The 26,905-nt window shown below is 33.7% G+C and overlaps 1 protein-coding gene and 1 pseudogene across 4 annotated transcripts in view; both read left to right on the top strand.

The window, feature by feature from the left end:
- XKR9 (XK related 9) overlaps window positions 1-24,929 on the top strand; it is a 27,418-nt gene extending 2,489 nt beyond the window's left edge. For 2 of the 4 annotated variants that reach the window (XM_039841844.1, XM_039841845.1), the window contains 2 exons: window positions 15,917-16,137; window positions 23,459-24,929. In XM_039841844.1, the coding sequence (XP_039697778.1) occupies window positions 16,041-16,137; window positions 23,459-24,087 (726 nt within the window). In that variant the 5' untranslated portion in view covers window positions 15,917-16,040 and the 3' untranslated portion in view covers window positions 24,088-24,929. Of the gene's footprint in view, window positions 1-4,060; window positions 4,601-15,916; window positions 16,138-23,458 lie in introns of those variants that run through there. The other 2 variants (XM_039841843.1, XM_039841846.1) reach the window with 2 other exon arrangements.
- LOC120585597 (uncharacterized) lies at window positions 17,396-17,514 on the top strand (annotated as a pseudogene).
- Window positions 24,930-26,905: the final 1,976 nt, after the last annotated feature.

Consider the following 26,905-nt stretch of genomic DNA (forward strand, 5'->3'; position numbering starts at 1 on the left):
TTTGCTAGTTTTTACTTTTTAAATATTTGTTTTATTGCAAAGAGATCATGTATAGTAGGCAAAGGTTTTATATTTTGGCTGGCAACCAGATAGCCACCCAACTGGGTTGACCTCTGAATAAAATTGGATTGAAACTGTTTTATTAAATTAGTGTCACAAATTCCCTAGAAAGTCAAATTGTGTAGATGGCATTATTTTTTGTAAGGTAGTATCGGAACAGTGATCAACTGTAGGAATAGAGGTGAACTGTCTTTTAAACAAATTGTGCACCTATGTGGTAATGGAAGGAGCTGCAGGCCCTTTTAAGAGAGCTGTTAGATTTATTACCTTGATGCGTAGGTTTCTTTCCAGTTGGCTTTGTGCCCGGCCTCACTAAATTAGGAATACAGAGGTTGTTAGATTAGATTAGTCTGTTGAGTCTGATGGTCTATCAATAATGCAATTAATAAGTTTCTTAGAAATTATTTTTCCCATCTTATAAAACTTGACTCAAAACTGCTAGTATTTTCCATATCCATAAAAGATAAAGGAAGGTCTTTGTGGGGAGAGTGATTAAGAAATGCACTCATTAACATGCTCAATGTTTTTTCCCCACAGCACTTATCACCTTTAACTATAATATTTAATTATTTATTATTTTACTGTTAATTAACTATTTTTCTTTGCTAAGGTGTAAGTTCTATAAGGGCAGAGTTTTTTGTCTCTTTTGTCACTTGATCTATCTCAGACTAAAATAGCACATGGCAAGTTACAGGTATATATTCAGTTGAACAGAACTTTCTGGTTAATTCTCATCCTTCCAAACTCCATGCTTATGTTGGGCATGATGTCTTTCATTTAAGATAAACCTACAGGGAATTCATGGCTTTCTTGGTTGGGAAAACTCATATTTTAAGATTATTTTTTCCATCTTGTTGGCTACAATATTCTTGACAGGAAAAGTAGTGATTATGAACCTTTTTTTTTTTCCCCTGTAAGAAGAGTGAAATACTTTTTGATGTTATTCTGAAGACTTTTAAATAAAGTGTGTATAAGTGGTAAAATGGCAAGAACACTGCAAGTATTAGTTTGTGTGTGTTTTTATTTATTTTATTTATTTTTTGAAGATCTAATTGGCTTTAATTAAGGGATTCATGAATTGGGCAGTATCTCATCTAGCAGCTGGAAGGGTACTCTCATGAGATGTACAAAATGGAAGGTTTTTTTTTTTCTTATTTCAGTGGATTTTATTCCAAGAGAAATCTGATTTCAGAGTAAGTAAATATCTCTGAGGGAAAGTTCATGCTTACTGTTAGTTTTTTTTTTCTTTTTGTGTCTTACTAATTATTTCTTTTTTTTTGATTCCTTTTTTTTTTTTAACGGTGGCATTGGTTAACAAAATCCAGTGTTTCAGGTATACAGTTTAATAGTAAGGCATGTCTATATTACACTGTGTTTATGTTTTTAGAAACACTTTTTCCTCCTGGTTCTTAAAGTAATAAATGTTCTTTATAGGACATATAAGGTGTTAGTCTGCTATTGCTGTCATAACAGAATGCCACAGACTGGGTGGCTTAAACAATATAAATTTATTTTCTCATAGTTCTAGACCCTGGAACTCCAACATGAAGGTGCCAGTAGGGTCAGTTTCTAGTGAGGCCGCTTTCCTTCCATTTCAGATGGCAGTTTTCTTGTGTCCTTACTTCTCTTTTGTGTGTGTGTGTGTTGTGTGTCGTGGGGGAGGGAGATAGATCCCTGATGTCTCTTCCTCTTCTTATGACACCAGTTCTATCAGATTAACCTATTTCCCGTTTGCCCTGAGAATACTCACTGGCAGCGCATGCAGCTGCAGCGTTTACCCCGAGATAACTCGCAGTGTCCATCCTGAACCTTACCTGCAAAGTTTGCCATGAAATATCTTGCATTTTAAAATTATTTTCGCATCGCTCTAGTATATCTACAGTCTTTGGAAACAAATGGCATTTTATTTATAGCATTCTGGTTTTCGTAGTGGTATTTACATTTACACAATATAGTAATTCTTAATCACTGAAAATGTCAAACCTAGAAAATGTAGCATTCCTATGCGTGATGCTAACATCGTTCTTGAACAATTAGCTGAAGGTTCGTTTGATGAATCTGATTTATGTGTAAATTTCTGTTACATTAGGATTAGAGTCAAGTTCTGTTTAGAAATAACTTCAAGAACAGTTTTTATATTTTATTTTCACATTGAAAACCAGTCAGATTTGCTTCAGCCTCAAAGAACACGTTTACGTAAAATTAATGCCGGCAGCAAGCTGCACTTTTTTTTTCTAACCGGGAAATGGGTCATCTTTAAGACCTCTTTCAACCTTAATGATCTCCTTAAAGGCCTGTCTCTAACAGTCACATTAGAGAGTAAAATTCTAACACGATTTTGTCCATACATACAAAAAAGAATGATGAAAAAATTAATCACCATTAATTCATCAGATAAAACCATTGTTAACATTTTTGTATTTCTCTAGTCATATTCCTTTGCGTTTTCAGCGCTTTGAGATCATGTAGTACTTTTTCACTTAACATTATTTAAAGTGAAGTCAGAGATTACAAACTCAGATGCTTAGAAAGATCAAGTAGGAGGTAAGGTAATGATGATAACTAACATTTATTAGGCCCCGTGTGCCAAGCACTTTTCTAGAAGTTTATATGGGTTATATGTATTATCCTTTTTATCCTTCACAACAACCCTATATGAGGTATGTGTCATTATAATCTCTGTATTTCAGATGAAGAAAATAAGGCATAAAGAGATAAAAGAACATGTTTACAGACACACAGCTAGTAGGTAGCTTCATTAGCATTGAGACCTGGCTGTTGAAAAGGCTGAAGTGGGGTGGCTGGCTACTTTGGTGGACTCAAGAGAGCATGCCCCATCTAGGGAGGCACCCACTGCTAATGGAAGAATGGTACTCCAGTGTAGCAGATCTTTGTGGTTTTTTTTGGTAGCAGTAAAAAATCTGGATTTTTATATGAAGTGTTGGCAATGAATTAGGAAAATTAAAAAAACACTGATTAGTCAGACCAGTCTCATCTGCAGATTGCATTCAGCCCACATTTATAAAATAGAAGTCATAATAGTAGTATCTACCTCCCAAGTCTGATGTAAGAATTAAATGGGGACATTTTATATGCAACATTTAGTTCAATGTCCAGCAAGTACTGCTGAGTAAATGTTAGCTATCATTAGTAAAATAAACATTTTCTCCAGTCATGAAAATTCTTTAGAACCATCATTTACTATTGCTTTTATTTTAAGAAATTATGTATTACATGAGGACAAGTCTATTGTACAAGAGTCAAGCAATATAAAAGTATTTAAAGTACGGAAGTTGCATTTGTTTCCTACTCTCAACCCTTTACCTTTTACATATATAATTAAAAACCACGTGTGCTATATTTATCCTTCTGACACTTGTTTTTTTTATCACTTACTACATCTTGGCGATCTTTTGAAATCAGGTTAAATAAAGCACTTCATTGTTTTGAAAGGTTGCATGGTGTATTCTTTACTGTGCATGTACCATAATTTATTGAACTAGGCCTCTCAATGGTCATTTAGGTAGTTTTCAATTTTTTATGGTTATAAAAAGGTTCTGCAAAGAACATATATAAATTTGTGCACATTCGTGACTATTTCTCTAGGCTGATTCCTAGATGGTATGCTGGATCAAAAGATACTGAGAATTTTCACAGCTACTGTACCTTTGTTAAATATATTTTTAGTAGCTTTGTAATATTCCATTTTATCAATCTACCATTATCTACTTTAACAATTTCTTATTTTGATACATTTAGATTGCTTCCAATTTTTTTGCTGCTATAAATGGTCCTGTAATAAATACCTTTGTGAGTAGGTTATGCTTTTAAAAAGGTAAATAGGATGAGAGGAAGTTGTCAATTAGTAAGTATATTTCTGAGACTTTACTTTTCCAAAGCTATTAGAAGAACTATATTTAGTGGTAATTTAGCATTTTTAAAAAAGTTTTGATAAAGTCATGACCTATGGTTTTAGAATCTTATATCCTTTTTTTTTTAGGTATTGTCATCTGTAATGAAGAACACTGTGAAACAGAAGCTTGAATAAAGCCTTGTAACATTGGACCTAGATTAGAGATTTAGAAAAGAAAGTTAAAATTAGCCACTTTGATTTTAGTGTTCCAATTTCATAACATTTATTTTTCTGAATAGATATAGGGAAGACAATTAAAATTTGGTGCTTTACTGAAGGATGCACTAATATTTGTTCCGGTATTTTTCTTTTTGTGTGAGAGAAGACAGATAACTAAGAGCTGTAGTGATTCATAATGAGATATACTAAATTAAATTTTATGATGTCAGTTCTTGGCATTATAATCTATATAACTGATTTAATTGTGGACATCTGGGTATCTGTCAGGTTTTTCCGTGAAGGACAATATGTTTTTAGTGTTTTAACAGTAAGCTTTATGCTCTTTGGGACGCTTGTGGTCCAGTGTTTTAGTTATTCTTGGTTCAAGGCCGATTTAAAGAAAGCAGGCCAAGAAAGTCAGCATTGTTTTCTTCTACTTCATTGCTTGCAAGGAGGAATTTTTACAAGGTGAGCATACGTTTTTGATCATTAACACTATTTTTCTTTTTCTCCGAACAGAGACTACCTTTCTTTATCTAGGTCATCAAATGTACAAAAGTTCCCTATTTGCATGTAGTACAAAGGTTAACTTTCTCCTTTTTTATCGATGCTTATGTGAGTCATTGCTGTACTGTCAGAATTTTCCAGTTTTAGTTTACTTAATTTAAGTTACTTTTTCTGATATGTACTCACTTTTTATGGGAAAGGAAAAGACTCATTTTTGTCTTGTGACTCTTTTTTCTTTTATATTCCAAGCTTGATTGTGCAAATATAGCCTAACATTTGCAGTTGGTTAGAGCACTTAAGTTTTTAAATTACTTGTACTATTGATTTAACTAAATGAAAATTTTACTGCAGTAATGTAGTAGACATGTGGTTAACTGGTACAGAATCATGTACACAAAACTAAAAACAGCCTTAAGAATCATGTTGTTCAAAACCTTATTTCATTGGTTAAACTATCTAAATAGGCCCTGAGATTTCCATGATATATCTAATCTCGTATGATTTTTTCATTATTACTTTAAGTGATTTATGACATGTGGGGATACCCACCACTATACAAACAAGGACCTTAAGGGATTTAATTCTGTTAAAAGCAATATGGATCTTAAAAGAAAAGAGAAAAAATAAAAACAAATATTAAGAGAATTACAACCAATTTTGTTACAGTTAGATTTTGAATTTGGACTATTTCAATAGTTACCTGAAGGTTAATTTCTGATTCTATCCTGTTAAGAAGCAACATATTCATGGTGATTAGTTGAAAGTATTAAAATTTTTTTCTAGGCTTTTTATATGTTAATTAATAGTAATAATAATTAATGCTGTTAAATTTGTGTGGAGATTTATAGTTTTCAAAGTGTTTTTACATACTTTGTCTTTTTATTTTTTAATTTTGTTTTTAAATTTTATCAGTTTCAAGTATACAATACATTGGTTAGACATTTACATACTTTATAAAACAGTCCCCCTAATTGCTCCTTCTCTCTGGCTCTCCACCTAGCCATTACATTGATGCTGATTGCATTCCCTTTGCCATGCTCCCCATCCCCATGACCATCTCCTACCTACTGATTTGTACTTCTTTAACCCTTCACCCCATTCCCCCAGCCCCCAAACCCTCCTCCCCTCTGGCCTTCTCCAGATTGTTCTCTATATTTGCGAGTCTGTTTTTTGATTAGTTTATTCTTTTTGTTCCTTAGATTCCGCATATAAGAAATCATATGGTATTTATCTTTGTCCGTTTTACGTATTTCACTCAGCATAATAACCTTTAGGTCCATCTATTTCATTGCAAATGGTAGGATTTCATTTTTTTAATGGCCGAGTAATATTCCATTGTATTTATGGACCATAACTTGTTTATCTAATCATCTGTTGATGGGCATTTAGGTTACTTTTATATCTTGGCTATAGTAAATTGTGCTGCCATGAACATAGGGGTGCATAGATCTTTATGGATTATTGTTTTGGTTTTCTTTGGATAAATACCCAGAAGTGCAATTGCTGGATCAAAAGGTATATCCATTTTTAATTTTTTGAGAAGCCTCCAGACTGTTTTCCGTAACAGCTGTACCAATTTGTAATCCCACCAAGAGTGTATGAGAGTCCCCCTTTCTCCACATCCTTGCCAACACTTGTTGTCCTTTGATTTATCGATGATAGCCACTATACAAGCAGGTGCGAGGTGATAGCACGTTGTGGTTTTAATTTGAATTTCTCTGATGATTAGTGACCTTGAGCATCTTTTCTTATGTATATTGGGCATCTGTATTTCTTTTTTAGAGAAATATCTGTTTTTAGGTCTTCTGCCCATTTTTTAATTGGATTGTTTGTTTTTTGTTGTTGAATTGTATGAGTTCTTTATATATTTTGGATATTAACTTCTTATCAGATGTATCATAAGTGAATATCTTCTCTTACTCAGACATACTTTGTCTTTTTTTAAAGTTAGAGGTATTAAGATTATAATATATAAGAGAAACAAAATATGCAATGAGAAAAAAGAACAGGTTTTAGGGAAGCTGAAAAGTACTTTAGGTGTTGATATTGAAAGTTATTTTCGAAACTATGTTCTCAATAAGATGATGTTTAAAGGAATGGAGTAAAAGTGCTGATAAGTATATATGTGTAACAAGCAAGATTTAATGAATATTCTGTATGAGCAATAGTGAGAATTGTGTAGTTGTAATATCTAGAGGATAAAAATTACTCTTGCAGAGTTTAGAAATATGGTAAATTGTTATTTGCTATTCTATAAGTGGAAAATTTTCATATCTAAAGAACTATTTTCATTGATATTTCAAATAATGACTTGATACAAGACATTTTGTTATAAATTATAAATTATGTTGCAAAAGAAAGCCAAATTCTCTTGATTTTTAGTGTCTCCTGACATAACCTAGTAGTTTTTAATTGAATGTCAGACACTGTATACAAGAAATTATAGAGGCTCCATATGATAGTATTTTCTTTTATAATCCTAGGCGTTTAAAGTAAGAGTCTACTCTTGGTTTGCTCCTGCTCCTAGAGTGTAGTCTTCCAGGGCACCGAGAGTCCAGTGTGGTCGTACTCCCTCCCACATGTCCTGAATACCAGTCCTTATCTCCTCGGTACCCCTTAAAGACTGCCAGAAATTCTGCATTGTTTTTATAAGACTTTCTGCTTAGCCTTTAGCTTCTATCTTTTATAGTTTCAAAATTTAGCAAATGTCTTAGGGGAAAAACCGACTTGGCTTTTGAGCTCCCTGTCTCTAGTTCTGCAAGATTTTTAATACCTCTTCTATTTTCTCTGTTTCTTAACAATAGCCCTCTGACTGGGCAAAATCCAGATTTTCAACATGTTGTCCTAAATAACAGAATCAGCAAATACCTTCAGGTAACAAGTATTTGCAGAAATAGCTCAATTTCCAGTTTCTTTAATTGTTTTGGCAAGAGCATTGGTCTGATCCAATATACTACATTTTACATAGAAGTGTAGTCCATAAAGTGCAATCTTGAGTTACCCTATAATGTGCATTCTTAAATTATCCCAAATCTAAAGTTGAACAGAAATTTTATTGTTCTCATAGATAATATAAAGACCTCAAAACACTTGAATTCCATGTGTCATGTTCCCAATTTATATATTGTTGTTGGCATTTTAATTCCTGTTTTTAGTCTCACTAGATAATGTTATTGTGTTGTTATTTCCCTTTTATGTAGTTATATTTTTATTAAATTTTGTTGATATTTTTCCATATATTTACTACTCTTTATTTTTTATTCCTTCTTGAAACTCAGACTTTCCACACACGATCACTTTTCTTCTGCCTGTCTGAAGTCCAGAATTGCATCTGTTGAGTCTCTTGGTGACACCATCTCTCAATTTTTGGTTGTATAGAAATGCTGTTATTTCATTATCTTTCTTGAGAGAGATTTTAGTGGCTATAAAATTGTAGATGAGTAGTTATTTTCTCTCTTGCCTTTTGGTTTCCACTGTTGCTCTTGAAGAGTTAGATTTCAGTGTTACTGAAAGTGTTTTGTTTTTTTCCCCTCTGGCTGCTCTTACGATTTTTTTCTTTGTCATTGGTTTTCTACAGTTTAATTATGATATATTGAGGTGTAGATTTATTTTTCTTGCTTGGGATTTGCTAGTCTTCATCATGATTCTTTGGATTATTCTTCATCAGTTCTGTACAATTCTCAGTCTTCATCTTTCTAAAATTTTCTTTACTATATTTCTGTCTCTTTTCCTCCTGGGACTGCAGGTAAGGGTAAATTAGACCTTGTCACTGTATCTAGCATGACTCTTAAGTTTTAGCTATTTAAAATTTTTATTTTTTGACTCTATGGTACATTTTGTGTAATTTTTTTTGTAACTTTTATTTGGTGTGTTGCTGAGAAGAAGCAAATGTCAGCATCCTCCTGCGGCATCATCGTGGACCCACCTCCCTGTAGGTGTTTATTCATTGTTTTTGTTGTGGGGAGACAAACATTGGAATTTTTTGCTCCATCATCTTGCTGATGACTTTCTCCTTCGCTTTTGAAGCATAATTTTTTAGGATACCAAGTTGTACATTTCTCTCAGCACTTTAAATATTTCACTCTCTTCCTTGCATGGTTTCTGAGAAGTCGGATGTGATTCCTATCTTTTCTCTATAGGTAAGATGTTTTCCCCCGACCCCCTGGCTTTTTTCAAGATTTTTTATCCATCTTTGATTTTCTTCAGTTTGAAGATGGTATACCTAAGTATAGGGTTTATTTTTGTTTTGTTTTGTTTCGTTTTTCCAGCATTTATTTTGGTTGGTGTTCTGTGAGCTTCCTGGTTATCTGATTTGGTGTCTGATATTAATTTAGGGAAATTCTCAGTTGTTACCACTTCACATATTTCTTCTGTTTCTTTCTCGTTTTCTTTTCCTTCTGGTATTTTTTCCCATTACATGTACTGTTACATCTTTTGTAGTCACACAGTCCCTGGATAGTCTGTTGTGTTGTTTTTTTCAGTCTTTGCTTTTCAGTTTGGATATTTCCATTGAGATATTCTGTAGCTCAGAGATTTTTTTCTTCAGTAGTGCCTAGTCTAATAAGCTCATTAATATTGTTCTTCATTTGTTACGGTGTTTTTGATCCCTAGCATTTTTTATTCTTAGAATTTCCATCTCTGCTCACATGAACCATTTGTTTCTGTATGTTGTCTATTTTTTCCACTATGGTTCTTAGCATAGTAATCATAGTCGTTTTAAATTCATGGTCTGCTAATTCCAGCATCCTTGCCATATCTGAGCCTGGTTCTGATGCTCTGTCTCTTCAAACCATGTTTTGCAGTAGGCCTGATAATGTATAGCAGGTCCTCGAATAATGTGGTTATGTTATTTTGTTATAATATTGTTGTTATAATATCATTTTGTTATTATATTGATGAGATGCCAAAGGAACTAACTTAATTCTTATTCATACCAATTAGCCTGTGGTAAAATTGGTTTTGTTAAATGCTGTTTCACTGCAGTTCTAAGAACCTATGGATGAAAGTGAGGACTCAGTGTACTAGGTGAAAGGAACTGCGGTAAATAGGCCTTTAGTAATACGATGGTAAGGTGTGGGAGGAAGAGAAGCATACTACAGTCCTGTGCTTAGGTCTGTCTTTTAGTTGGTGCTTCGGTGTATTTCAAAATGGTTACTTTCACTTTTTTCTGCTGGATGCCCCTGGGGATTTTCCCTATCTTTGTTGTGAGAGTCAGAGCTCTAAGAGGTAAAACTCACAAAAGTGTGGGGGCACCTCCTCAATTTTTAACTCACAGACTTGTCTACACTTAGCCACCAGCAGTTCATCAATACAGTTCAGGTTTTCCTAATTTGGCACTAGTTCCTAAACGGAATCCTGCTTGAGGATTTCTGGTCCTGCAATTTATGATTCTTTGTATCCACCTGTCTGTCTTTCCAGTTTTGGGGGGAAACAGTTTGCCCTGTGACCTTACTTCTCTGTCAGATCTAAGAAGAGTCACTTCTTTTTCAGTTTAGCTTTTACTGGTCGTTAGGAAGGAAAGGCAACTTCTAAGACCCTTATATGACAGACTGGAAATTAGAAGTCAAGCCATGTATTCTTGAAGTCTTGTGATCATGAAGTCATGTATTTGTTAGTTATATTCTTCTTTTCCAAAATTATTTTGGTTACCTTAGGGCCTTTGTATTGCCACATAAATTTTAGAATCATTTTGCCAGCTATGTAATTGGCATTGCCTTTCAAATTTCCTTTTTCAATTGTTTATTTCCACTGAGTAGAAATAGAATTGAACTTTTTTATAACTATCTCCTGAGACCTTGCTGAACTCACTTTTTACTTATAGTTTTTTATTTGGTTTCTTGTTATTTTCTGTGTTAATCATTATGTCTCTTGCAAATAAGAACAATTTTCTCCTTTAAACTATTCCTTTTATTTCTTTATCTTCCTTCATTTCTCTGTCTAGGTCCTCCAGTAAACTTTGAATAAAAGTGATGAGAGTGCTAGCCTTGATTTGTTCTGCTCTGAGCGGTAAAGTGTCAGATGTTTCGCCATGAAGTTTGGTGTTACCTGGAGGTCTTTCATAGCTACCCTTTATCAGATTAAAGAGATTTCCTCCTCTTTTAATATTCTTGAGAGTTTTTTTATTACTATGTATGGATATTGAATTTTGTTAATTTTATGCTAGCCTCATAAAAGGTTGGAAAGTGTTTCTTCTTTATTAATCTGAAGCAGTTTGTATAAGATTGGTGTTTTTTTCTTAAATGTTTGATAAAATATATTGGATTGAGGTAATGTTGTGTAGACTTTTGAAAACAAATTTGATTTTTTGATATAGGTTTATTCATGTTTTCTATTTGATTTTGTGTCAGTGTTCATAAGTTGTATTTTTCAGGGATTTTGACCACTTCAGCAAAGTTTCATTTATTGGTATAAAGCTATTCATAACATTCCCTTGTTATAGTTTTGATCTTTAGTGACGTCACCTTTTCCATTCCTGATATTGGCATTGTTTTGTTCTTTCCCTTTCTTTCTCCCTCTCCCCACCCCTCTTATTTCATTGACTTATGCTTTTATCTTTATTTTCTTTCTTATATGTAACTAGGGATGGCTTCTTTTATAGCTCATTTCTATGGAAACATTAACATCAACTCTTTGTTCTTTTCTAATAAAAGTATTTAAACTTTAAATTTCCCCTAAACCTGTGTATTAACTGTATCCCAGACATTTTGATATGTTACTTTTATTATCCATCAGTTCAAAATATTTTTTCTAGCTCTCTTTGTGATTTCTCTTGTACCCAAATGTTAGCCTGTATTTAAAAAGATTTTCAGGTATTTGGGTCTTTTGTAGATATTTTAATATTGATTTCTAATTAATTCCATTGTGGTCAGATAACATACTCTTAAGATTTCAGTTTTGAAATTTATTTAGACTTATTTTATTGCCTGAAAACTGGTCCATCTTTATGATTTCATGTGTGTTTGAAACACATGTGTTCTGCAGTAGTTGGTGTGTTGGAGCTTTCTGCAAATAAAACTTAGCAAATGCAGTTGATAGTCCTATACAGAGATTGTGCATACTTATTGATTTTTTACTTAATAGGTGTATTGGGACAACTGGGTAGCCATTTGAAAAAAGAAATTACGCAAATTATAATTGGACCTTCACAGGAAGGTCAGGCTCAGTCCATTCCCTGGCATAGTACATAATTTTGAAAAAAGTTTAACCTGTTTTGTGATGAAGGTGAAATCCTCAGAAGTATGTGGATAAAAATATAGAGGTGGGCACTGAGAAGATTTTAAAATGTTGCAGTTTCTGTCTTTAGCTTCCCTGTCTTCGATATGACAAAATATGGGCTCTGATTCCTTCTAACCAGGAGAAAATCTGAAAGGATAAACTGGACGAGTTTTGTTTCTAGAGAAGCGCTCCCCACACTTTGCACCCAATCCAAACCACAAGCACGAGAAAAGAGGGATTTTTGTATGCCATATAAGTAGGCAGACCACACAGATTGTAGAAATTGACCAGAATGGGAGTAAAAGGAAGCAATAGCCAGTATGTGAAGCATGGAAATAGTAAAATTTTTTGATTAACTTTAGAATTGGGATAATTTAAGAATGTATGCTGCGGACCGTACATTTAGGTAAGATCTCAGACAACAGGATAAATTCCAGACAAATCAAGTATTTAATATAAAAAAAATAAAAGTACTATAAGTACATGGGAGATTTCCTTTATAGCCTTGGAATAGGGAAAGCCTTTCTAACTGTAACTCTAATCCCATAAACTATAAAAGTTATAGATTTGACTATTAAAAATGTATGTCAATAAATAAAAGCAAAAATTCCTCCAAAGAAACAAAAACAAAAGGAAAACAAAAAACAACATTAATAGGGGAAAATATTTGTAACTTAGACAAAGGGCTAGTCTGCTAATATTTGAAGAGCTTCCTTAGTCAAAATTAAAAGGTCATCCATCCAATAGAAAAATAGGAAAAGAATAAGGGTAATTCATGGAAAAGAATATGTGAATGGTTCTTAAATTCTATGAAAGGTGCTAAATCTCATTCATAATAAAAAAAATGTCAATTGAAACTTTATTGAGGTATTTTTCACCTACCAGATGGGCAAAAATCCAAGTGATAATATACTCTCTTGGTAAGGCATGGGAAAACAGGTACTGTCGTACTCTGTTGATAGGAGTCTGGATTGGTGCAATCCCTGTGGGGAACAGGTTGACCATATTTCAGGTGCATATATCTTTAGGCCAGAGGTTTCACTTTTGGGAATTTATCATACTTGCATACATGTAAAATGTGTACACACAATTTTTCAATTATTGTATTGTCTGTAATAGCAAAATATTGAAAACGATTTAAATGTCTGTTGATAGAGTTTATGGTATATCTATGCAATGGCAGTACTATATAGCTGTGACAAAGAATGATAAAAGTACTTTATGTACTGAAATGGAAGGAGCTGCAAGATGTATTCTTAAGTGAAAAGATAAGGTGTAGACAGCAGGTGTAATATGCTATAATCTGTGTAAAAGAAGGTGGTGAAAAGGTATATATATTTATGTTTGTTCGTATACGCATAAAGAAACTCTAGAAGAGTACACACAAAACTAGCAGTGATTAATTCTGGTGGTCGTGGAGAGGGTGGAACTGGGTAGTTGGGTTATAGGAGTGGGATTAGTTTTTTCACTGAATAACTTTTTATTTTTTGATTTTTGAATTATGTGAATATTTTGCCTGTACAAATAATTAAAAAAAGAAAAGCAAAAATTGAATTAGGTTGGCTGTTAGCAAAATAACCACTTCTCTCTTTTTGCCTTTTTTCTTCTTTTTGTATTTTCTTAGTGCAGGAAGTGGCATGATACTGAGACATACAGTGAGAAGTAAGCAAGAATTAAAGCAGTTCATAAGAATGGGCCCAATTTTCCAAGGGTTTGTTCAGACTAAGTACAGAAAAACTTGAGATTTGATGAATTGTGGATTAATTTCCCTAGAGAATAGATAAATTGAGTTTGCCCTGGTAGATGAAAGACAAGAAATATCAACATGAATTATTTATCAGGTATAAGTGCCTGTTGCTATTAAGTATGCTATCTTTCTTCAGGGGTCTGTGGAGTAGAATGTTTCATTTTCCAGAATATAAATTAGGTGACACTTTTGCATTTCCATTTTATGTATGGTTTGTGATAAAACTTATTTCTTTGCCAGAGGAGACTTTTTCTTTGATGGATATACAATAGGCATTTGAATTATGTATTTAAAATATGGAAGTTATTTTTGCTCCTTTTAAATACATGGTAAAAAATGTTTAAATTGTATAAAAAAGTACAATGGGAGATGAGTCTCCTTCCACATATCCATAGGTCTTTCTTTAAAGAGGTTCTTAAATGGGAATTAAATAGTCAAACTCTATTTCCTATTTTTCTATTTAAAACTCCTTAGAGAAAGGTCATATAATAATGATACAATTTCTTAGGGTGCCATATTTATGCAACTTTAAGATCTGGGACTTTAACCTCAATCTCTAAATATTTGTGGATTTTTCTAGATATCTTATTGCTTTCTCATTTAATTTTGTTTTGGTCAGAGAACTTTGTATGATTATAGTCTTCTTAAATTTATTGAGACTTGTTTTATGGCCAACATATAGTCTAACTTGGTGAATATTCCATGTGTATTTGAAAAGAATTTATAGTTTGCTGTTGTTGAATGTAGTGTTCTATAAATGCAAATTAGGGCAATTTGGCTGGTAATGTTATTAAAATTTTTTATACTCTTACTATTTTGAAGGGGTCTACTTTTTCTTTCATTTACTGAGAGAGGAGTGTTAAAATACTCAACTAAGATTTTGGATTTGTCTTTCTCTCCTTTTACTTTTTGACAAGTTTTGTGTCGCGTATCTTAAAGATACATTATAAAGTTAAGGAATAAACTTGTAAAATACCTGGAGTTTAAAGGGAGAAGCAAAGACAAAGGACTTTCTGTTGGGAAAAACAACAGGAAGAGTACACCGTCAGTGTGGGAGAAATGAAGTGGGAAGATGGTGGTAGTGAGTGTGTGGGCAGGGCAGATCATGGAGGGCCTCGAATGACATGGAAAGGACTTTGGGTTTTAGTCTAAGTTTGATGGAAATCATGGGAACATTTTGAGCAGAGGAGTGACATCTGAATTATGTTTAATAGGCTCAATCTAGATGCCATGTATGGAGTAGGATGTATATATAGTGAGCAGAAGAATCAGATAGATGAGTTATAAGGCTATTGAAGTAATCCAGGCCAGAGATGTTGGCTATTTAAACTGGGATGGAAGCAGTGGAAATGATAAGTATTTAGATTTGGGTATATTTTAAGTTAGAATCAAGTACCAAGAGAACCTGCTGAGGAGTTTTTATAGGGTATGAGAAAAGGAAAGGCGTTGGGAATTAGTCCCATGTCTTTGGTCTGAGCCACATGGTGAATGTCAGTACCATTTACTGAAATGGGAAACAGTGACAGAAGGAGCAGATTGAAACAGGGTGTATGTCACTACCCTTATTTTACATGTGAGGAAATTGAGGTGTAGATAAAGAGTTCTGATAAACTTTGGGATAGAATCCTGGTTGCCTTATGGGTAGTCTTGGATTTCTTCTAAGTGTCTCATTTTTAAAAAATGAATTTTGCTTGCATGAAGACATTTAAAAATTCTTTTGAAAGAAAAGCTTGAGCAAGTATTTGAGATTTCATATATTTTTTAAGATGGTAATGGTCAAATAGCCTAGCACCTTGCAGATAATTTGCTAGATTAAATTAAAAGAAGATTCAGTCTCATCTTCAACCTTGACATTATCATAAGGGCATGTATTCATCTTGTATTTAAGATAAATCACATGAATTGAAAGTAGTGGTTAAGACTAGGAATCATAAGATCTCAGTTTGGACTGCAGGTCTGCCCCTTACTCTCTGTGTAACTTTCGTTTTACTGTTCTTAGACTTAGTTTCTCCATCTGTGAAATGGGGATAATACTTATACATGTCACATAATAATTGTGAGGATGAAATACAGTCATGTATGTTTAACAATGCTAGCACAAAATGGTACATCAAACATGAAATAAAAGTTTATGGAATCAGAATCTCGATAAAGCCACCATGATATGTTCATGAAGTTGAGAGAAATTTTTAGTGGAGAAAGTTTGTGGGAAAATTCTGTACTTAAACACATGCTACTTGTTTCTTAATTGTTATGTGTATTAGCACTATATTAGACTATATTACTAAAGATAAATGTTCATGTTTACTTTACAGGTATTGGTTTACCTTGAAAAAGGGTTATCATGTGGCTTTCAAATACAGCAGCAAAACTGATAACTTCATAGAAGAACAAATCGATCTACATAAAGAAGTTATAGATCGAGTGACTGATTTGAGTATGCTCAGGCTGTTTGAGACCTATCTTGAAGGCTGCCCACAACTTGTTCTTCAGCTCTACACCTTTCTGGAACATGGCCAAGCAAATTTCAGTCAGTGTAAGTCTTTCTTAACACCGTGTTAGATGGTTGCCACTGAGAGCTTATGTCAATTACATAACTTTTTGGCAGGTTTTAGAATTTTTAAAAATTTTTTCTCTTTAGAATTATTTAATTTTTGAAAAGAAGTACATAGTTTAAATATTAAAAAGTATATAAAGACATAGTCTCCCTTCCCTTCTTCCATTTCTTCCTTTGACCAGAAAGGAAACTGTTATTGTCATTTTTTTGATGATTCTTTCAGAAAAAAATTTTAAAAGCCTGTATTCATTCTCATTCTCTCTGTCTTCCTCTCTGTCTCTGTCTCGTACAGAAATAGCAACATAAAATAAAAACTGTCTTTTTTTTGCACTTAACAGTATATCTTGGAGATCTGTTCATATCAGCACAAAATGAGCTCCCTCATTCATTTTTATTATCTGCATAATATTACAAATTATGGGTGTACCATGAATTATTTAACAAGCCCCTGTTTATGTTTATTTATCGTTTCTAATGTTTTACTATTGCAAAAAACGCTGCCTTGAATAATCTTATACTTGCGTCATTTTGCATATTTGAAGTTTGTCGGGAATCATTAGGTGAAAGTGCAAATGCTGCAAAACTAATGGAAGTTTTGCAAGTTGACCTTTAGCATATTTCGTTATTGGAGTAAAATAGTCAGTTTTAAAGAATAATTTTGTATTTTCATTTAAAAGAAACTTTTAAGAGGTGTTTAATTTGTGATGTTAAAAGCATTTGCTAAACAATAGTCCCAGTTACATTAATGCCGGAGGTTGTGTGCGGGCTCGAATCTGTCTCAGAGGAGCAGATCGTCATCATTCCTGGAGTTCCTCTATGCTAGACTCTCCCTGGAGATCAGTTCATGCCCCCAAATCATCTTTCCGTTCCCAGTTTCCCGTAAACCTCTACACTGTAGCTTCTTCTAGTAGTTTTACCTTTACCTTGGTTGTTAGTATGACACTGAAATGAACTTATGATGTATGAGTCCTCTTTTTCCTTGTGATGCAAAGAATTTGTGGGTTGAGAGTTAAATGTTCCATATCAAATGGTTGTTGAAACTAGAAGTTCAACATTTAGAGTTTACAGCCTCTGTTATGGTAGATCTGCTTTTCCAAATATTCCAAGTAGTACATAGTATCCGGACCAGCAGTGGGATCCAGTGACAGTTATATTCACATTATGGTTCTATCTTCATTGTTTACTTTCTCCTTGAAGTAAAATGTTGAGGTGTTAGTTAAAAAGAGCAAAAAAATGTGTCTATGGTCATGCTACCCTGAACAAGCCCAATCCCACCTGATCTAGGAAGCTAAGGAGGGTTGGGCCTGGTTAGTACTTGAATGGGAGACTACCTAGGAAGACCAGGTACTGTAGGTGTAAAAAAATAAAAAATAAGGGATTGTAAGCTGACGAGGTCCTTGCAATCTGTGAGGTCAACCAAGGGTTGCCTTGCCTAAAAACAACAACAACAACAATAACAACAAAAAACGAGAAATAATCTAGTTTAACAATAGAAAATTTGGTACATAAGTTATTGTAGACTTTTAGTGTAAAAAGTTATGTAGCCACTAGAAATAGTGTTTAAAGATAACTTTTAATGAACATGAAAGTAATTCTAAAATAAAATTTAGGCAAAAAAGTTTATCAGATTTTCTATAAGTGTACTTATAATGATATAAAGAAATAATTATGTAGAAAATGTCTGGAAGAAAATATGCAAAAATGTTAACTGTGGCTGCTTATGAGATTATGCAAAGTGAAGGTAGCTACCTCATTCTCCACTTCCAAGTGGGATTATGAATGATTTTATCATCTTTATACTTTGCTGAATTTTTATATTTTCTATAGTAACTTTATTGTTTTGACAGGAAGAGTAACTCAGAATGTTAAAAAAAAAATAGGATACATGTAGAAGTAACTTCAGTAGACTGAACATATTCTTTTATCTTTGCTTCTTCCTGAAATCATACTAAAAAGAAGAGTAAAAAAGTAAAAATAACATAAACCCACAAGAATAAAGAGAATGCAGAGTAGAATAGTAGATTTGAAATATCAACAAATGTTTAGAAGGTGGAAAGCAGTTGGAAAACTGAGGTTATTCAAATCAACTCTTCCACTGAAAGGCTAAATTATTTGAATCAACCTTCTCTCTGAAAATATCTAAAACTATTGGACAGATATTTTCAAAAGCCTTCATAAAGGCAGAAAACAGTCTGATACAACAAACCAAAGCATGCTTGAAAGCAGGGACAAAGCAGGGTTAGGTGTGACTCTGAAGGCATTTATACTTGGAGAGTTTTTACGGAACCTCATTATAGACAGCAGATTCAATTCCGATGGCTTCCCAGAGTGTGGAGAACTGAAGACAAAACTCAGAGCCCTCACAAGGAAGTCTGGTTGAACACTGTAATCCACCAAGCTGCTATACCCCAAACCACCCTCCTCAGTGGGAAAGTGACGTTACCTACCTCACTTACTCTCCACTTCCAAGAGGCTTCAAGGAATATTGCCTTGCTGCTGAATAGGGCAGGGAAAAATGTTGAGAAGTTATAACAATATGATTTGCAATCAAAATTCACATCTTTGACTAGTCCAGAAAACAAAACAAAATGACCCCTCTCCTCTCAAACAAATTAATAGAAGCCAAGCTATAAATATAGTTTAGAGTGGTTCCAGACTGATAGTGACTCCAGGTGTCTGGCAGAAACAAGTGTAAATCCTCCCTGGAGGAATCCTCCCAAGAGGCCGCAAATAATTTTTACAGATAGTTTTCCAAGGAAAATGAATGGTTTACGGTAGTTTATAGTGCCAAAAAGAGCTAAGGCACCGTAAGAATCAACAGAAATAGAAAAAAAACTCATTAAGACTTTAGAGATTGGAAATTACCAAATGCAAAGTATAAAACATGCACCCTATTATGCTGAAAGATGTAAATGATGAACTTGAAAATATGGAATAGTGTAACTATAAAAAATGAATTGTGTACTTAAAAAAGAAACAAGTAGAATTTATGAGACTTGAAAACATTTAAGAATTAAATTAAAAAACTCACCAGATTAGACACAACTGTATAGACAATTAACGAGTTGATGCTAGGTCTGAATTATTCCAGGATATAGCTTACTGAGACAAAGAGATAGAAAATATGAAAGAGATGTTAAGACATGGAAGATGGATGGGGAGGTCTAACATACATCTGAGCAGAGTCCCTGAAGGAGAGGAGAGAAGGAATGGAGCAGAAGCAATATTTGAAAAGTTAAAGGCTGAAAAAGAGTTCAGAACTGATGAGCTACCTACCCACACATTCAAGAAGTGCATCATCTTACAAGCAACTAAGTAGAAGAAAATCCATACCACAGCATATCAGTACTGAAGAAAATTCCAAAGAATGTACTTCAGACAGAAAAGAAGTGTTTTGAGATGCAAGAAGGAATAAAGAACAAAGAAAGTGGTAGACATGTGGGTAAATCTAAAAAAAAAAATGATGGTATAAAACAAAAAAACTGTGTGGTTAAGAATGAAAGTACAATACAGCATTAACATGTAAGTCAAGTAGAAGATAAATGGGGTTAAAGTATTTTAAATTCCTTGTATATATAGTTCAGGAGAAAGATAAAGCAAGCTGGATCTGGGCTTTTTGAGGTATAAAACTAAAACATTACAGAGACCCTACTTAAAAAATAACATTAAGAAACGAAAATTAGATACTGCATTAGTCTGCTTGGGCTGCCGTAACAGAATACCCCAGACTTGGCAGCTTAACCAACAGAAATATATTTTCTTGCAGTTCTGGAGGCTGGACGTGCAAGATCAAGGTGTCATCAGGGGTGGTTCCTGGTGAGGACCCTCTCTTCACCTTCTTGCTATGTCTTGACATGGTTTTTCCTCTGTCTGTGGAGAGAGGGAGCAGGCTCTCTGGTGTCTCTCTCTTATAAGGACAGCAGCCCTGTCAGATTCTAGCCCCACTCCTCTGACCTCATTTAACCTTAACCTCCTTAAAAGCCTTATCTGAAAATGCAGTCACATCAAGTGTTTAGGGTTTCAATATGAATTTTGACAAAACCAGTACATAAAAGATATGCAAGTAAACATTTAAAAAAAATAAGATAAATTATAGTAAATTACAGATATAAGGCTAACAAGTACTACAAATTTCACAAGAGGAAGAAAAGTAATATTTTAATACTCTTCTCTCTAAATCTTTTGGCTGTGTACTTTCTGATTGGCTTTTGGTTGATAATGATTTTGTAATATAATTTTGACAGAATAGGATAATTTAATTTTTTTCTAGCATAGTTGATTGAAATTTGTTTAGTATTTTGAAGTTAGAAGAGTTTCAGCTTCGCAAATTATTGATAATATATGTTTTTTACATTGTCAAATTTGGGGAAAACTACCAATTTAGTAATGTACTATAAGATCAGAATATTTTAAGAATTTTTTTTGGATGAAGTAACTAATTTTAAATTCTGTTGAATTAACAACATTAAGTTATTGTTGATGTCTCATTTAGTGAATATTGGGAGTTTCGTGTTTTCTTCATTGGTTTCAGTAATGTCAAATTAGAAATTATGAATCTGTACAGTTGTGATTGGGCAAGGTCATTTCAGACTGAGCATTGCGTAAGCAAAGGCATGGTTTGGCAAAGACGAGGAATTCAGTTTGGATAGAGTGTAATGTATAGGCTAGAACAGTAGCAAAATTATCAGAAAAATATGTTGGAAGCAGGTAGGTAAGTGGGAAATGGGACATAGTGTCACACTAATACTGTGAACTGAATGAGGATAGACCATCATGTCTTAAAGGATTCAAAGGTCCATCGATGGCAATATACTGGAGCGCTGAGATCAGGCAAAGTGAGAATCCTAGCTCTGTCACTTACTGATCTTAATTATTCAAGCAAATCTTGTAAATGTATCCCCCTGAACCTCAACTAAGTGTATTTTCAATTCAATTTCTGTTTAGTCATATCCTCAAATGTTCACAGCTACTTCAGTACACAAAAGGAAAATGCAAGAAAGGATAAGTAGGAGAGACAGGGAATTTAGTCAACTGCAATTAAAATGTCTTATTTTTCCAAATTTTATAAAAATATATGGCAAGATGAACACATTGCCATGGCTTTACCGGGCTTGGAAAGAACCTGGGCAAGTGTGGATTCCTGAAATTTAAGCTTCATTATCTTCATGATAAATCCACCTCTGAGGTAGCAATATTGATTAACTTTAAATTTTGGTAAGTTTAATATGAGTATTATGATTTCTAGAGAAATCACCAAAGAATAAAAACAACATGTCACTGAAGGATGTTAGCTATTAGATTGAAAGGGTGAATAAAAGTGGCCTGGACCAAGCTCATGATTATAGTATTTCAGAAAATCAAAGATAAAGATAAGATTCTAGAAGATTTGAGAAAAAAAGATTACCCGAAGATAGAGAATCTGAATGGCATTGAAGTTCTTGACTATAACACTTGAAATTAGAACTTAATAGAGCAATGACTTCAAAGATTCAATGGAAAATATGTTTTAACTTTGAATTTTATTTCTAGCAAAATCTTGTATCAAATATGAAGGTATAATAAACATTCTTTTCTCAGGAATGTCTGGAGAATGGTTGATTAGAAACATGAGAATAAAGCAAGAAAGAAATACAATAACAGGAAAGAGGAATTCAGCACTAAATAGAGGTGAAGGGAAGTTCTGGGAAGACAGGAAACAAACTTTGAGAACAGCTACCTTAGAGCAGGAGGATCATATTCTTATATAAAAAAGGAAACTAATAGATGTATATAAAGGGTGTTTTATTAATTAATTGGAAGAATTTGCTAAGAAATTGTGATAGGGTCATGAAAAACTAAGCAAGTGAGGAAACAATGAAAAATTTTAAAGGAAAGGAAATTTAATCAGAGTGTAGTATGTGACTGAGCAGCAAAAAAATGCTGTGTGTGTGTAGTTATTATAAGGTAAATGCTGAATATTGATTTTACCAAAAATTGTGATCCTGCTCTTTTGGGCAGATGAGGGGAAAGGAAAATGAAAGAAGGGTGTATATGTATGTGTATATGTGCCAAATTTTCCTGTTCTCAAGTAGGAAATCAATAAGCAGTGTCTAAAGCAGATAGATTAAGAAGTAGCACAATATATGTTTCATTTAGAAATATGGCAGTAAATGTCAAGAGCTAGAAGAACTGATAGCAATTTCTTCTGGGGGTTGTGACTGAGATGAGAAGAAGGGCAGAGCAAGATACAGTTTTGTTTTTGTTTTTTTATAAATTCTGTAGTACTTTATGTATTAGTTTGGTAGAAATGGAAACCAATTATAAAAAGACATCGTAGGGCAGTTTAGGGGAAAGCAATGTTTTAATTTAAATATTTTTTTAATTGAAAGGAAAGAAGCCCAACTAATCGTGTGGTCCAGAGAGGTACATGCTAAAACTACGAGAGTGGACAAAGGCATTTATAATCCCCGTAATCTTCTTTAATAGATAAATCTAAAGTCAGTCTTCCCATCATAATACAGTATACAGACCTCCAGTGAGGCTCTTAATCTCTAATATCTTTGCTTTCAGTCTTATAAAAGTCCCAGTTTTGACAGTAGGGCTAATGACATGCCTTTCCAAAGTAATGAACCTACTCTTCTGTTATTTGTTGGGGGAAAATGGGGTAAAGATTTCAAACCTATTGAAATTTCTAAGTTTTAGAACTTATTTGTTCATTTGATCTATCATCTTAAAGATATGGGAAATTGAAGTTATTGATACTCATATTAATATTCTGTTTAACCACCCTTTCTCCCTCCCTCTTACCCTCTCTCCTGCCTCCCTTCCTTTTTACCTCCCTCTTTCATGATGCCGTCTCTTCGTGAATTAAGTATATGCCCAAGGTCAAAACCAAAATGACTAAAATAGCTAGGGCTATAACTGTAGTATCTTAGAGAACTTCCAAAGTATATAGTTTTACTATATCAGTTGCTCAATAAAATTTGTCCAGAGTTAGTCCAATTTATTCGAAATCTTGTAGTGGTTAAGTACATGAACTTTGGAATCAGGAAGATTTAGGTTCAAATCTCAACTCAGCAATTAGCTAGCTCTTTGACCTGGGTCAAGTAATATATATTCTCCAAACATCAATTCCCTCACATGTAATATGGGAATATTAGTATCTATCTTAAAAGATTAGTTGAAATGAGTTTATAAAGTGCCTGACTTGTAGTTGTGGGTTTGTGTATGTACAGATGAAGCATGTATAGCATGTAGTAATTTAATATTGCTATTATTATTCCTATAACAATATACCTTTTCTAAATTTTTTGTTTTGTAGATGCAGCCATCATGGTCTCTTGCTGTGCTATTTCTTGGTCGACTGTTGATTATCAAGTAGCATTAAGAAAATCCTTGCCTGATAAAAATCTCCTTAATGGACTGTGTCCCAAACTCACATACCTCTTTTATAAGTTGTTTACAATATTATCTTGGATGCTGAGTGTTGTACTTCTTTTATTCTTAAATATTAAGATTGCTTTATTTCTGTTGTTACTTCTTTGGTTTTTCGGTATATCATGGGCATTTAAAAACCAAACTCAGTTTTGTGCTTCCATAAGTATGGAACTCTTATATAGGGTTGTTGTTGGGTTCATTCTTATCTTTACATTTTTTAATATTAAAGGACGGAATACCAAATGTCCAATGTCTTGTTATTATATTGTGAGAATATTGGCCACATTAGGGATATTGATTGTGTTCTGGGTTTGCCCGCCTTCTATTTTTAATTCAGACTATTTTATACCTATCAGTATTATTATAGCTCTGACTCTTTTCCTTGGAATTATTTTTCTTATTGTTTATTATGGGGCTTTGCATCCAAACAGAGGTGAAGAAGCAAAACCTGATGAAATTGATGGAAAACCAGTGCAAATAGATTGTAGAATGAAGTATTTCCTAATGGAATAAGCTATTCACTTATTAAATGTATTTTATTTTTTATCTCATTGGTTAGTAAAGAAAATGTGTGTACGTGTGTGTTGTTTCTTATTTTTGCCTACTTTAATTTGAGATCAGTTCTGGTACATTATGAATGTGAGAAAGCATAATTCTTTTATTATTTATATTATTTTCTCAGTTGGTTTTGAAGATCTTGAGTACTTAGATATATTTCTTTATTGTCTGTTAGAGTTGCCAATTTGAGGCTGAATTAGAAGAAGTGGTCTGGTTCTCATAATTAGAAGGCCAAAATTGAGCTTTGCTCCAGCTTTCATTTTTCCTTAACTAAAGCTGATGCACCTGTTGTAGAGAACTGCAAAGGGAGGAAAAGAGCACAATCGTTCTGTATTTTCTTGATGCAGTGCATATATTTTGAGTTGGGGACAGATTGAGTTGAGGAAAAGGGAAAGGAGGGAAAGAGGAAGAAAACAAAACACCATCTTAGCCACTTTTTAGTGTGCAGTTCAGTAGTGCTAACTATATTCACTTTGCTTTGCATCTCTAAAACTTTTCATCTTCCAAAACTGAGGCTCTGTCCCCATCGAACAACAGCTTCCCGTTTCTCTCTCTTTCCAGCTCCTGGCAATCACAGTTCTACTTACTGTCTCTGTGGCTTTGACTACTTTAGATATCACATATAAGTGGAATTGCCCAGTATTTGTCTCTTTTGTGAATGGCTTATTTCACTTAGCTTAATGTCCTTAAGGTTTATCTACATCGTAGCATGTCACAGGATTCCTTCTTTTTAAAGGCCAAATCTGGCTGATGCCCATTTCATGATCATGCTAAATTAAAAGTTGGATTCTATTGTATGTATGTGCCACATTTTCTTTATTTATCTATCATTGGGTTGCTTCTACCTCTTGGCTAATGTGAATAATGCTATAATGAACATGGGACATAGCACTTTATGTAATGGAAAAAATGATTAGAGAACAATATACACACCTACTAAAGAGCTTGAATATTGAATGTCCCAGACAAGCCTGGATTGAATAGTCATTCCATTCAACAAACATTTCTTCATCGATTTATGGCCAAGAAACAAATAGATAGATCCTGTTCAGCTGTCTTGGCTAGTTAGCAAGCTCTTAAAATGAAAGTTTACTATCTAATAAATTTATTTTAGTCCATTATTTTTTATGTAATTGTCATGGATATATAGCACTTTTAAATCTCCTCAATTAATTTGAAGCTTTTTTTCTAGATTATTCTGCACATACTGAAGGCCTTTTGAAATTTAGAAAAAGCATAAGAATAATTATGAACAATACTCTCACATATATACACTCATATATACTGTACTAGTCAGCGTTCTCCAGAGAAATTGGCTCATGTGGTTATGGAGGCCAAAAAGTCCCATGATCTGTGGTCTGCAAGCTGGAGAACCATGAAAACTCATGGTATATTTCAGTCACATCTGAAGGTCTGGGAATCGTGGGGCTGATGATTTATGCCTGATCTGAGTCTAAAGGCGAGAACCAGGAGCGCCAGTGTCTAAGGGCAGGAGAAGATGGATCTCTCAGCTCAAGCGGAAAGCGCGATTTTGCCCTTTGTCTGCGTTTATTGTTCTATTTAGGCCCTCAGCAGATTGGATGGTACCACCCACACTGGGGAGGGCATTTTCTTTTCTTAGTTCACCAATCCCAGGGCTATCTCTTTGAGAAAAAATACTCTCACAGACAAACCCAGAAATAATGTTTTACCAGCTATCTGGGCCAACCTTAGCCCAGTTGAGTTGACATATAAAATTAACCCTCATATGTACCTATATACTTTAATGTCTACTTGAAATATGAATAGAATACTTCCCTTAGAATCACCTAGAAGGTCTTTTAGATTTCCGGGCACCATTCACAGTTTCTTTTCAGTAGACCTTGCTGGGGCCTGAAATTTCTATGTCTAAGAAGTTCTTAGATGTTGCTGATGCTGCTGGTCTGCCCACCCTGCTTTGAGAACCGCTGCTGACTTGAAGGCCAAAACTACTATTAATAACTAGTTTTAAAATAGCCACTAGAGGGCAATGGAACCACAGACAAATTGGATGTGCTGCTTAATAGGTTCTCTGGTTTATGCTATCAACTATAGTATTGCTACAAGCCGTGAGAATACCAAAGCCAAACATTAATTTCCTGTACAATGTCTTGAGGCTCATTCTCAATTGTAACATAAATCAAAGGTTGTCCTTATGATTGTAGGAGTCAGAAATGTATAATGGAACTCTGGCTGATGCCCGTTTCATTATCATGATAAATTAAAAGTTGGATTTTTCTAATTTGCACACATACTTAGTCGTCTTTGGGTTAACATAAACCACTTGTGGTTTCCCAAAGAGACTACATTTTGATAATAGGTTCAGTTTGTTATGGAGAAAATTCTGCATTTAAGTATTTATTGTTTTAAGACATACCTTTTACTTTGTGAAAGTGAGACCTAAATACTTTTAAAAATTAAACAGTATATATTTCCACAGTTCGCAGAACATAAAGACCTACAAGAGTGTAGGAATTTGAAATTCCTTTCTCCTAGATATATTGCTTTGATGGTAGAAAGGAGTAGAGAAAAATCAAAACATGCAGTTTGCAAGGATGTTATATACATATTTTTTGCCTAAGCTGGTACAGAACTTAAAATCTGCCTTTACTGCTGTTCTAATTGCTCTTTAAAATTTTCATTTTGATACCTAGTATATAAACATGGAATCCATTCTGAGTTATCCTAGTTCTTGGCTTGAACTAGCAATTGCTTTTCATTGTATTGTAGAAATTTTGATTTGAAACCTCGAAAA

The sequence above is a fragment of the Pteropus medius genome, unplaced genomic scaffold (assembly GCF_902729225.1).
Source record: "Pteropus medius unplaced genomic scaffold, Ma_sr-lr_union100, whole genome shotgun sequence".
In the NCBI taxonomy this organism is placed as follows: Eukaryota; Metazoa; Chordata; class Mammalia; order Chiroptera; family Pteropodidae; genus Pteropus; species Pteropus medius.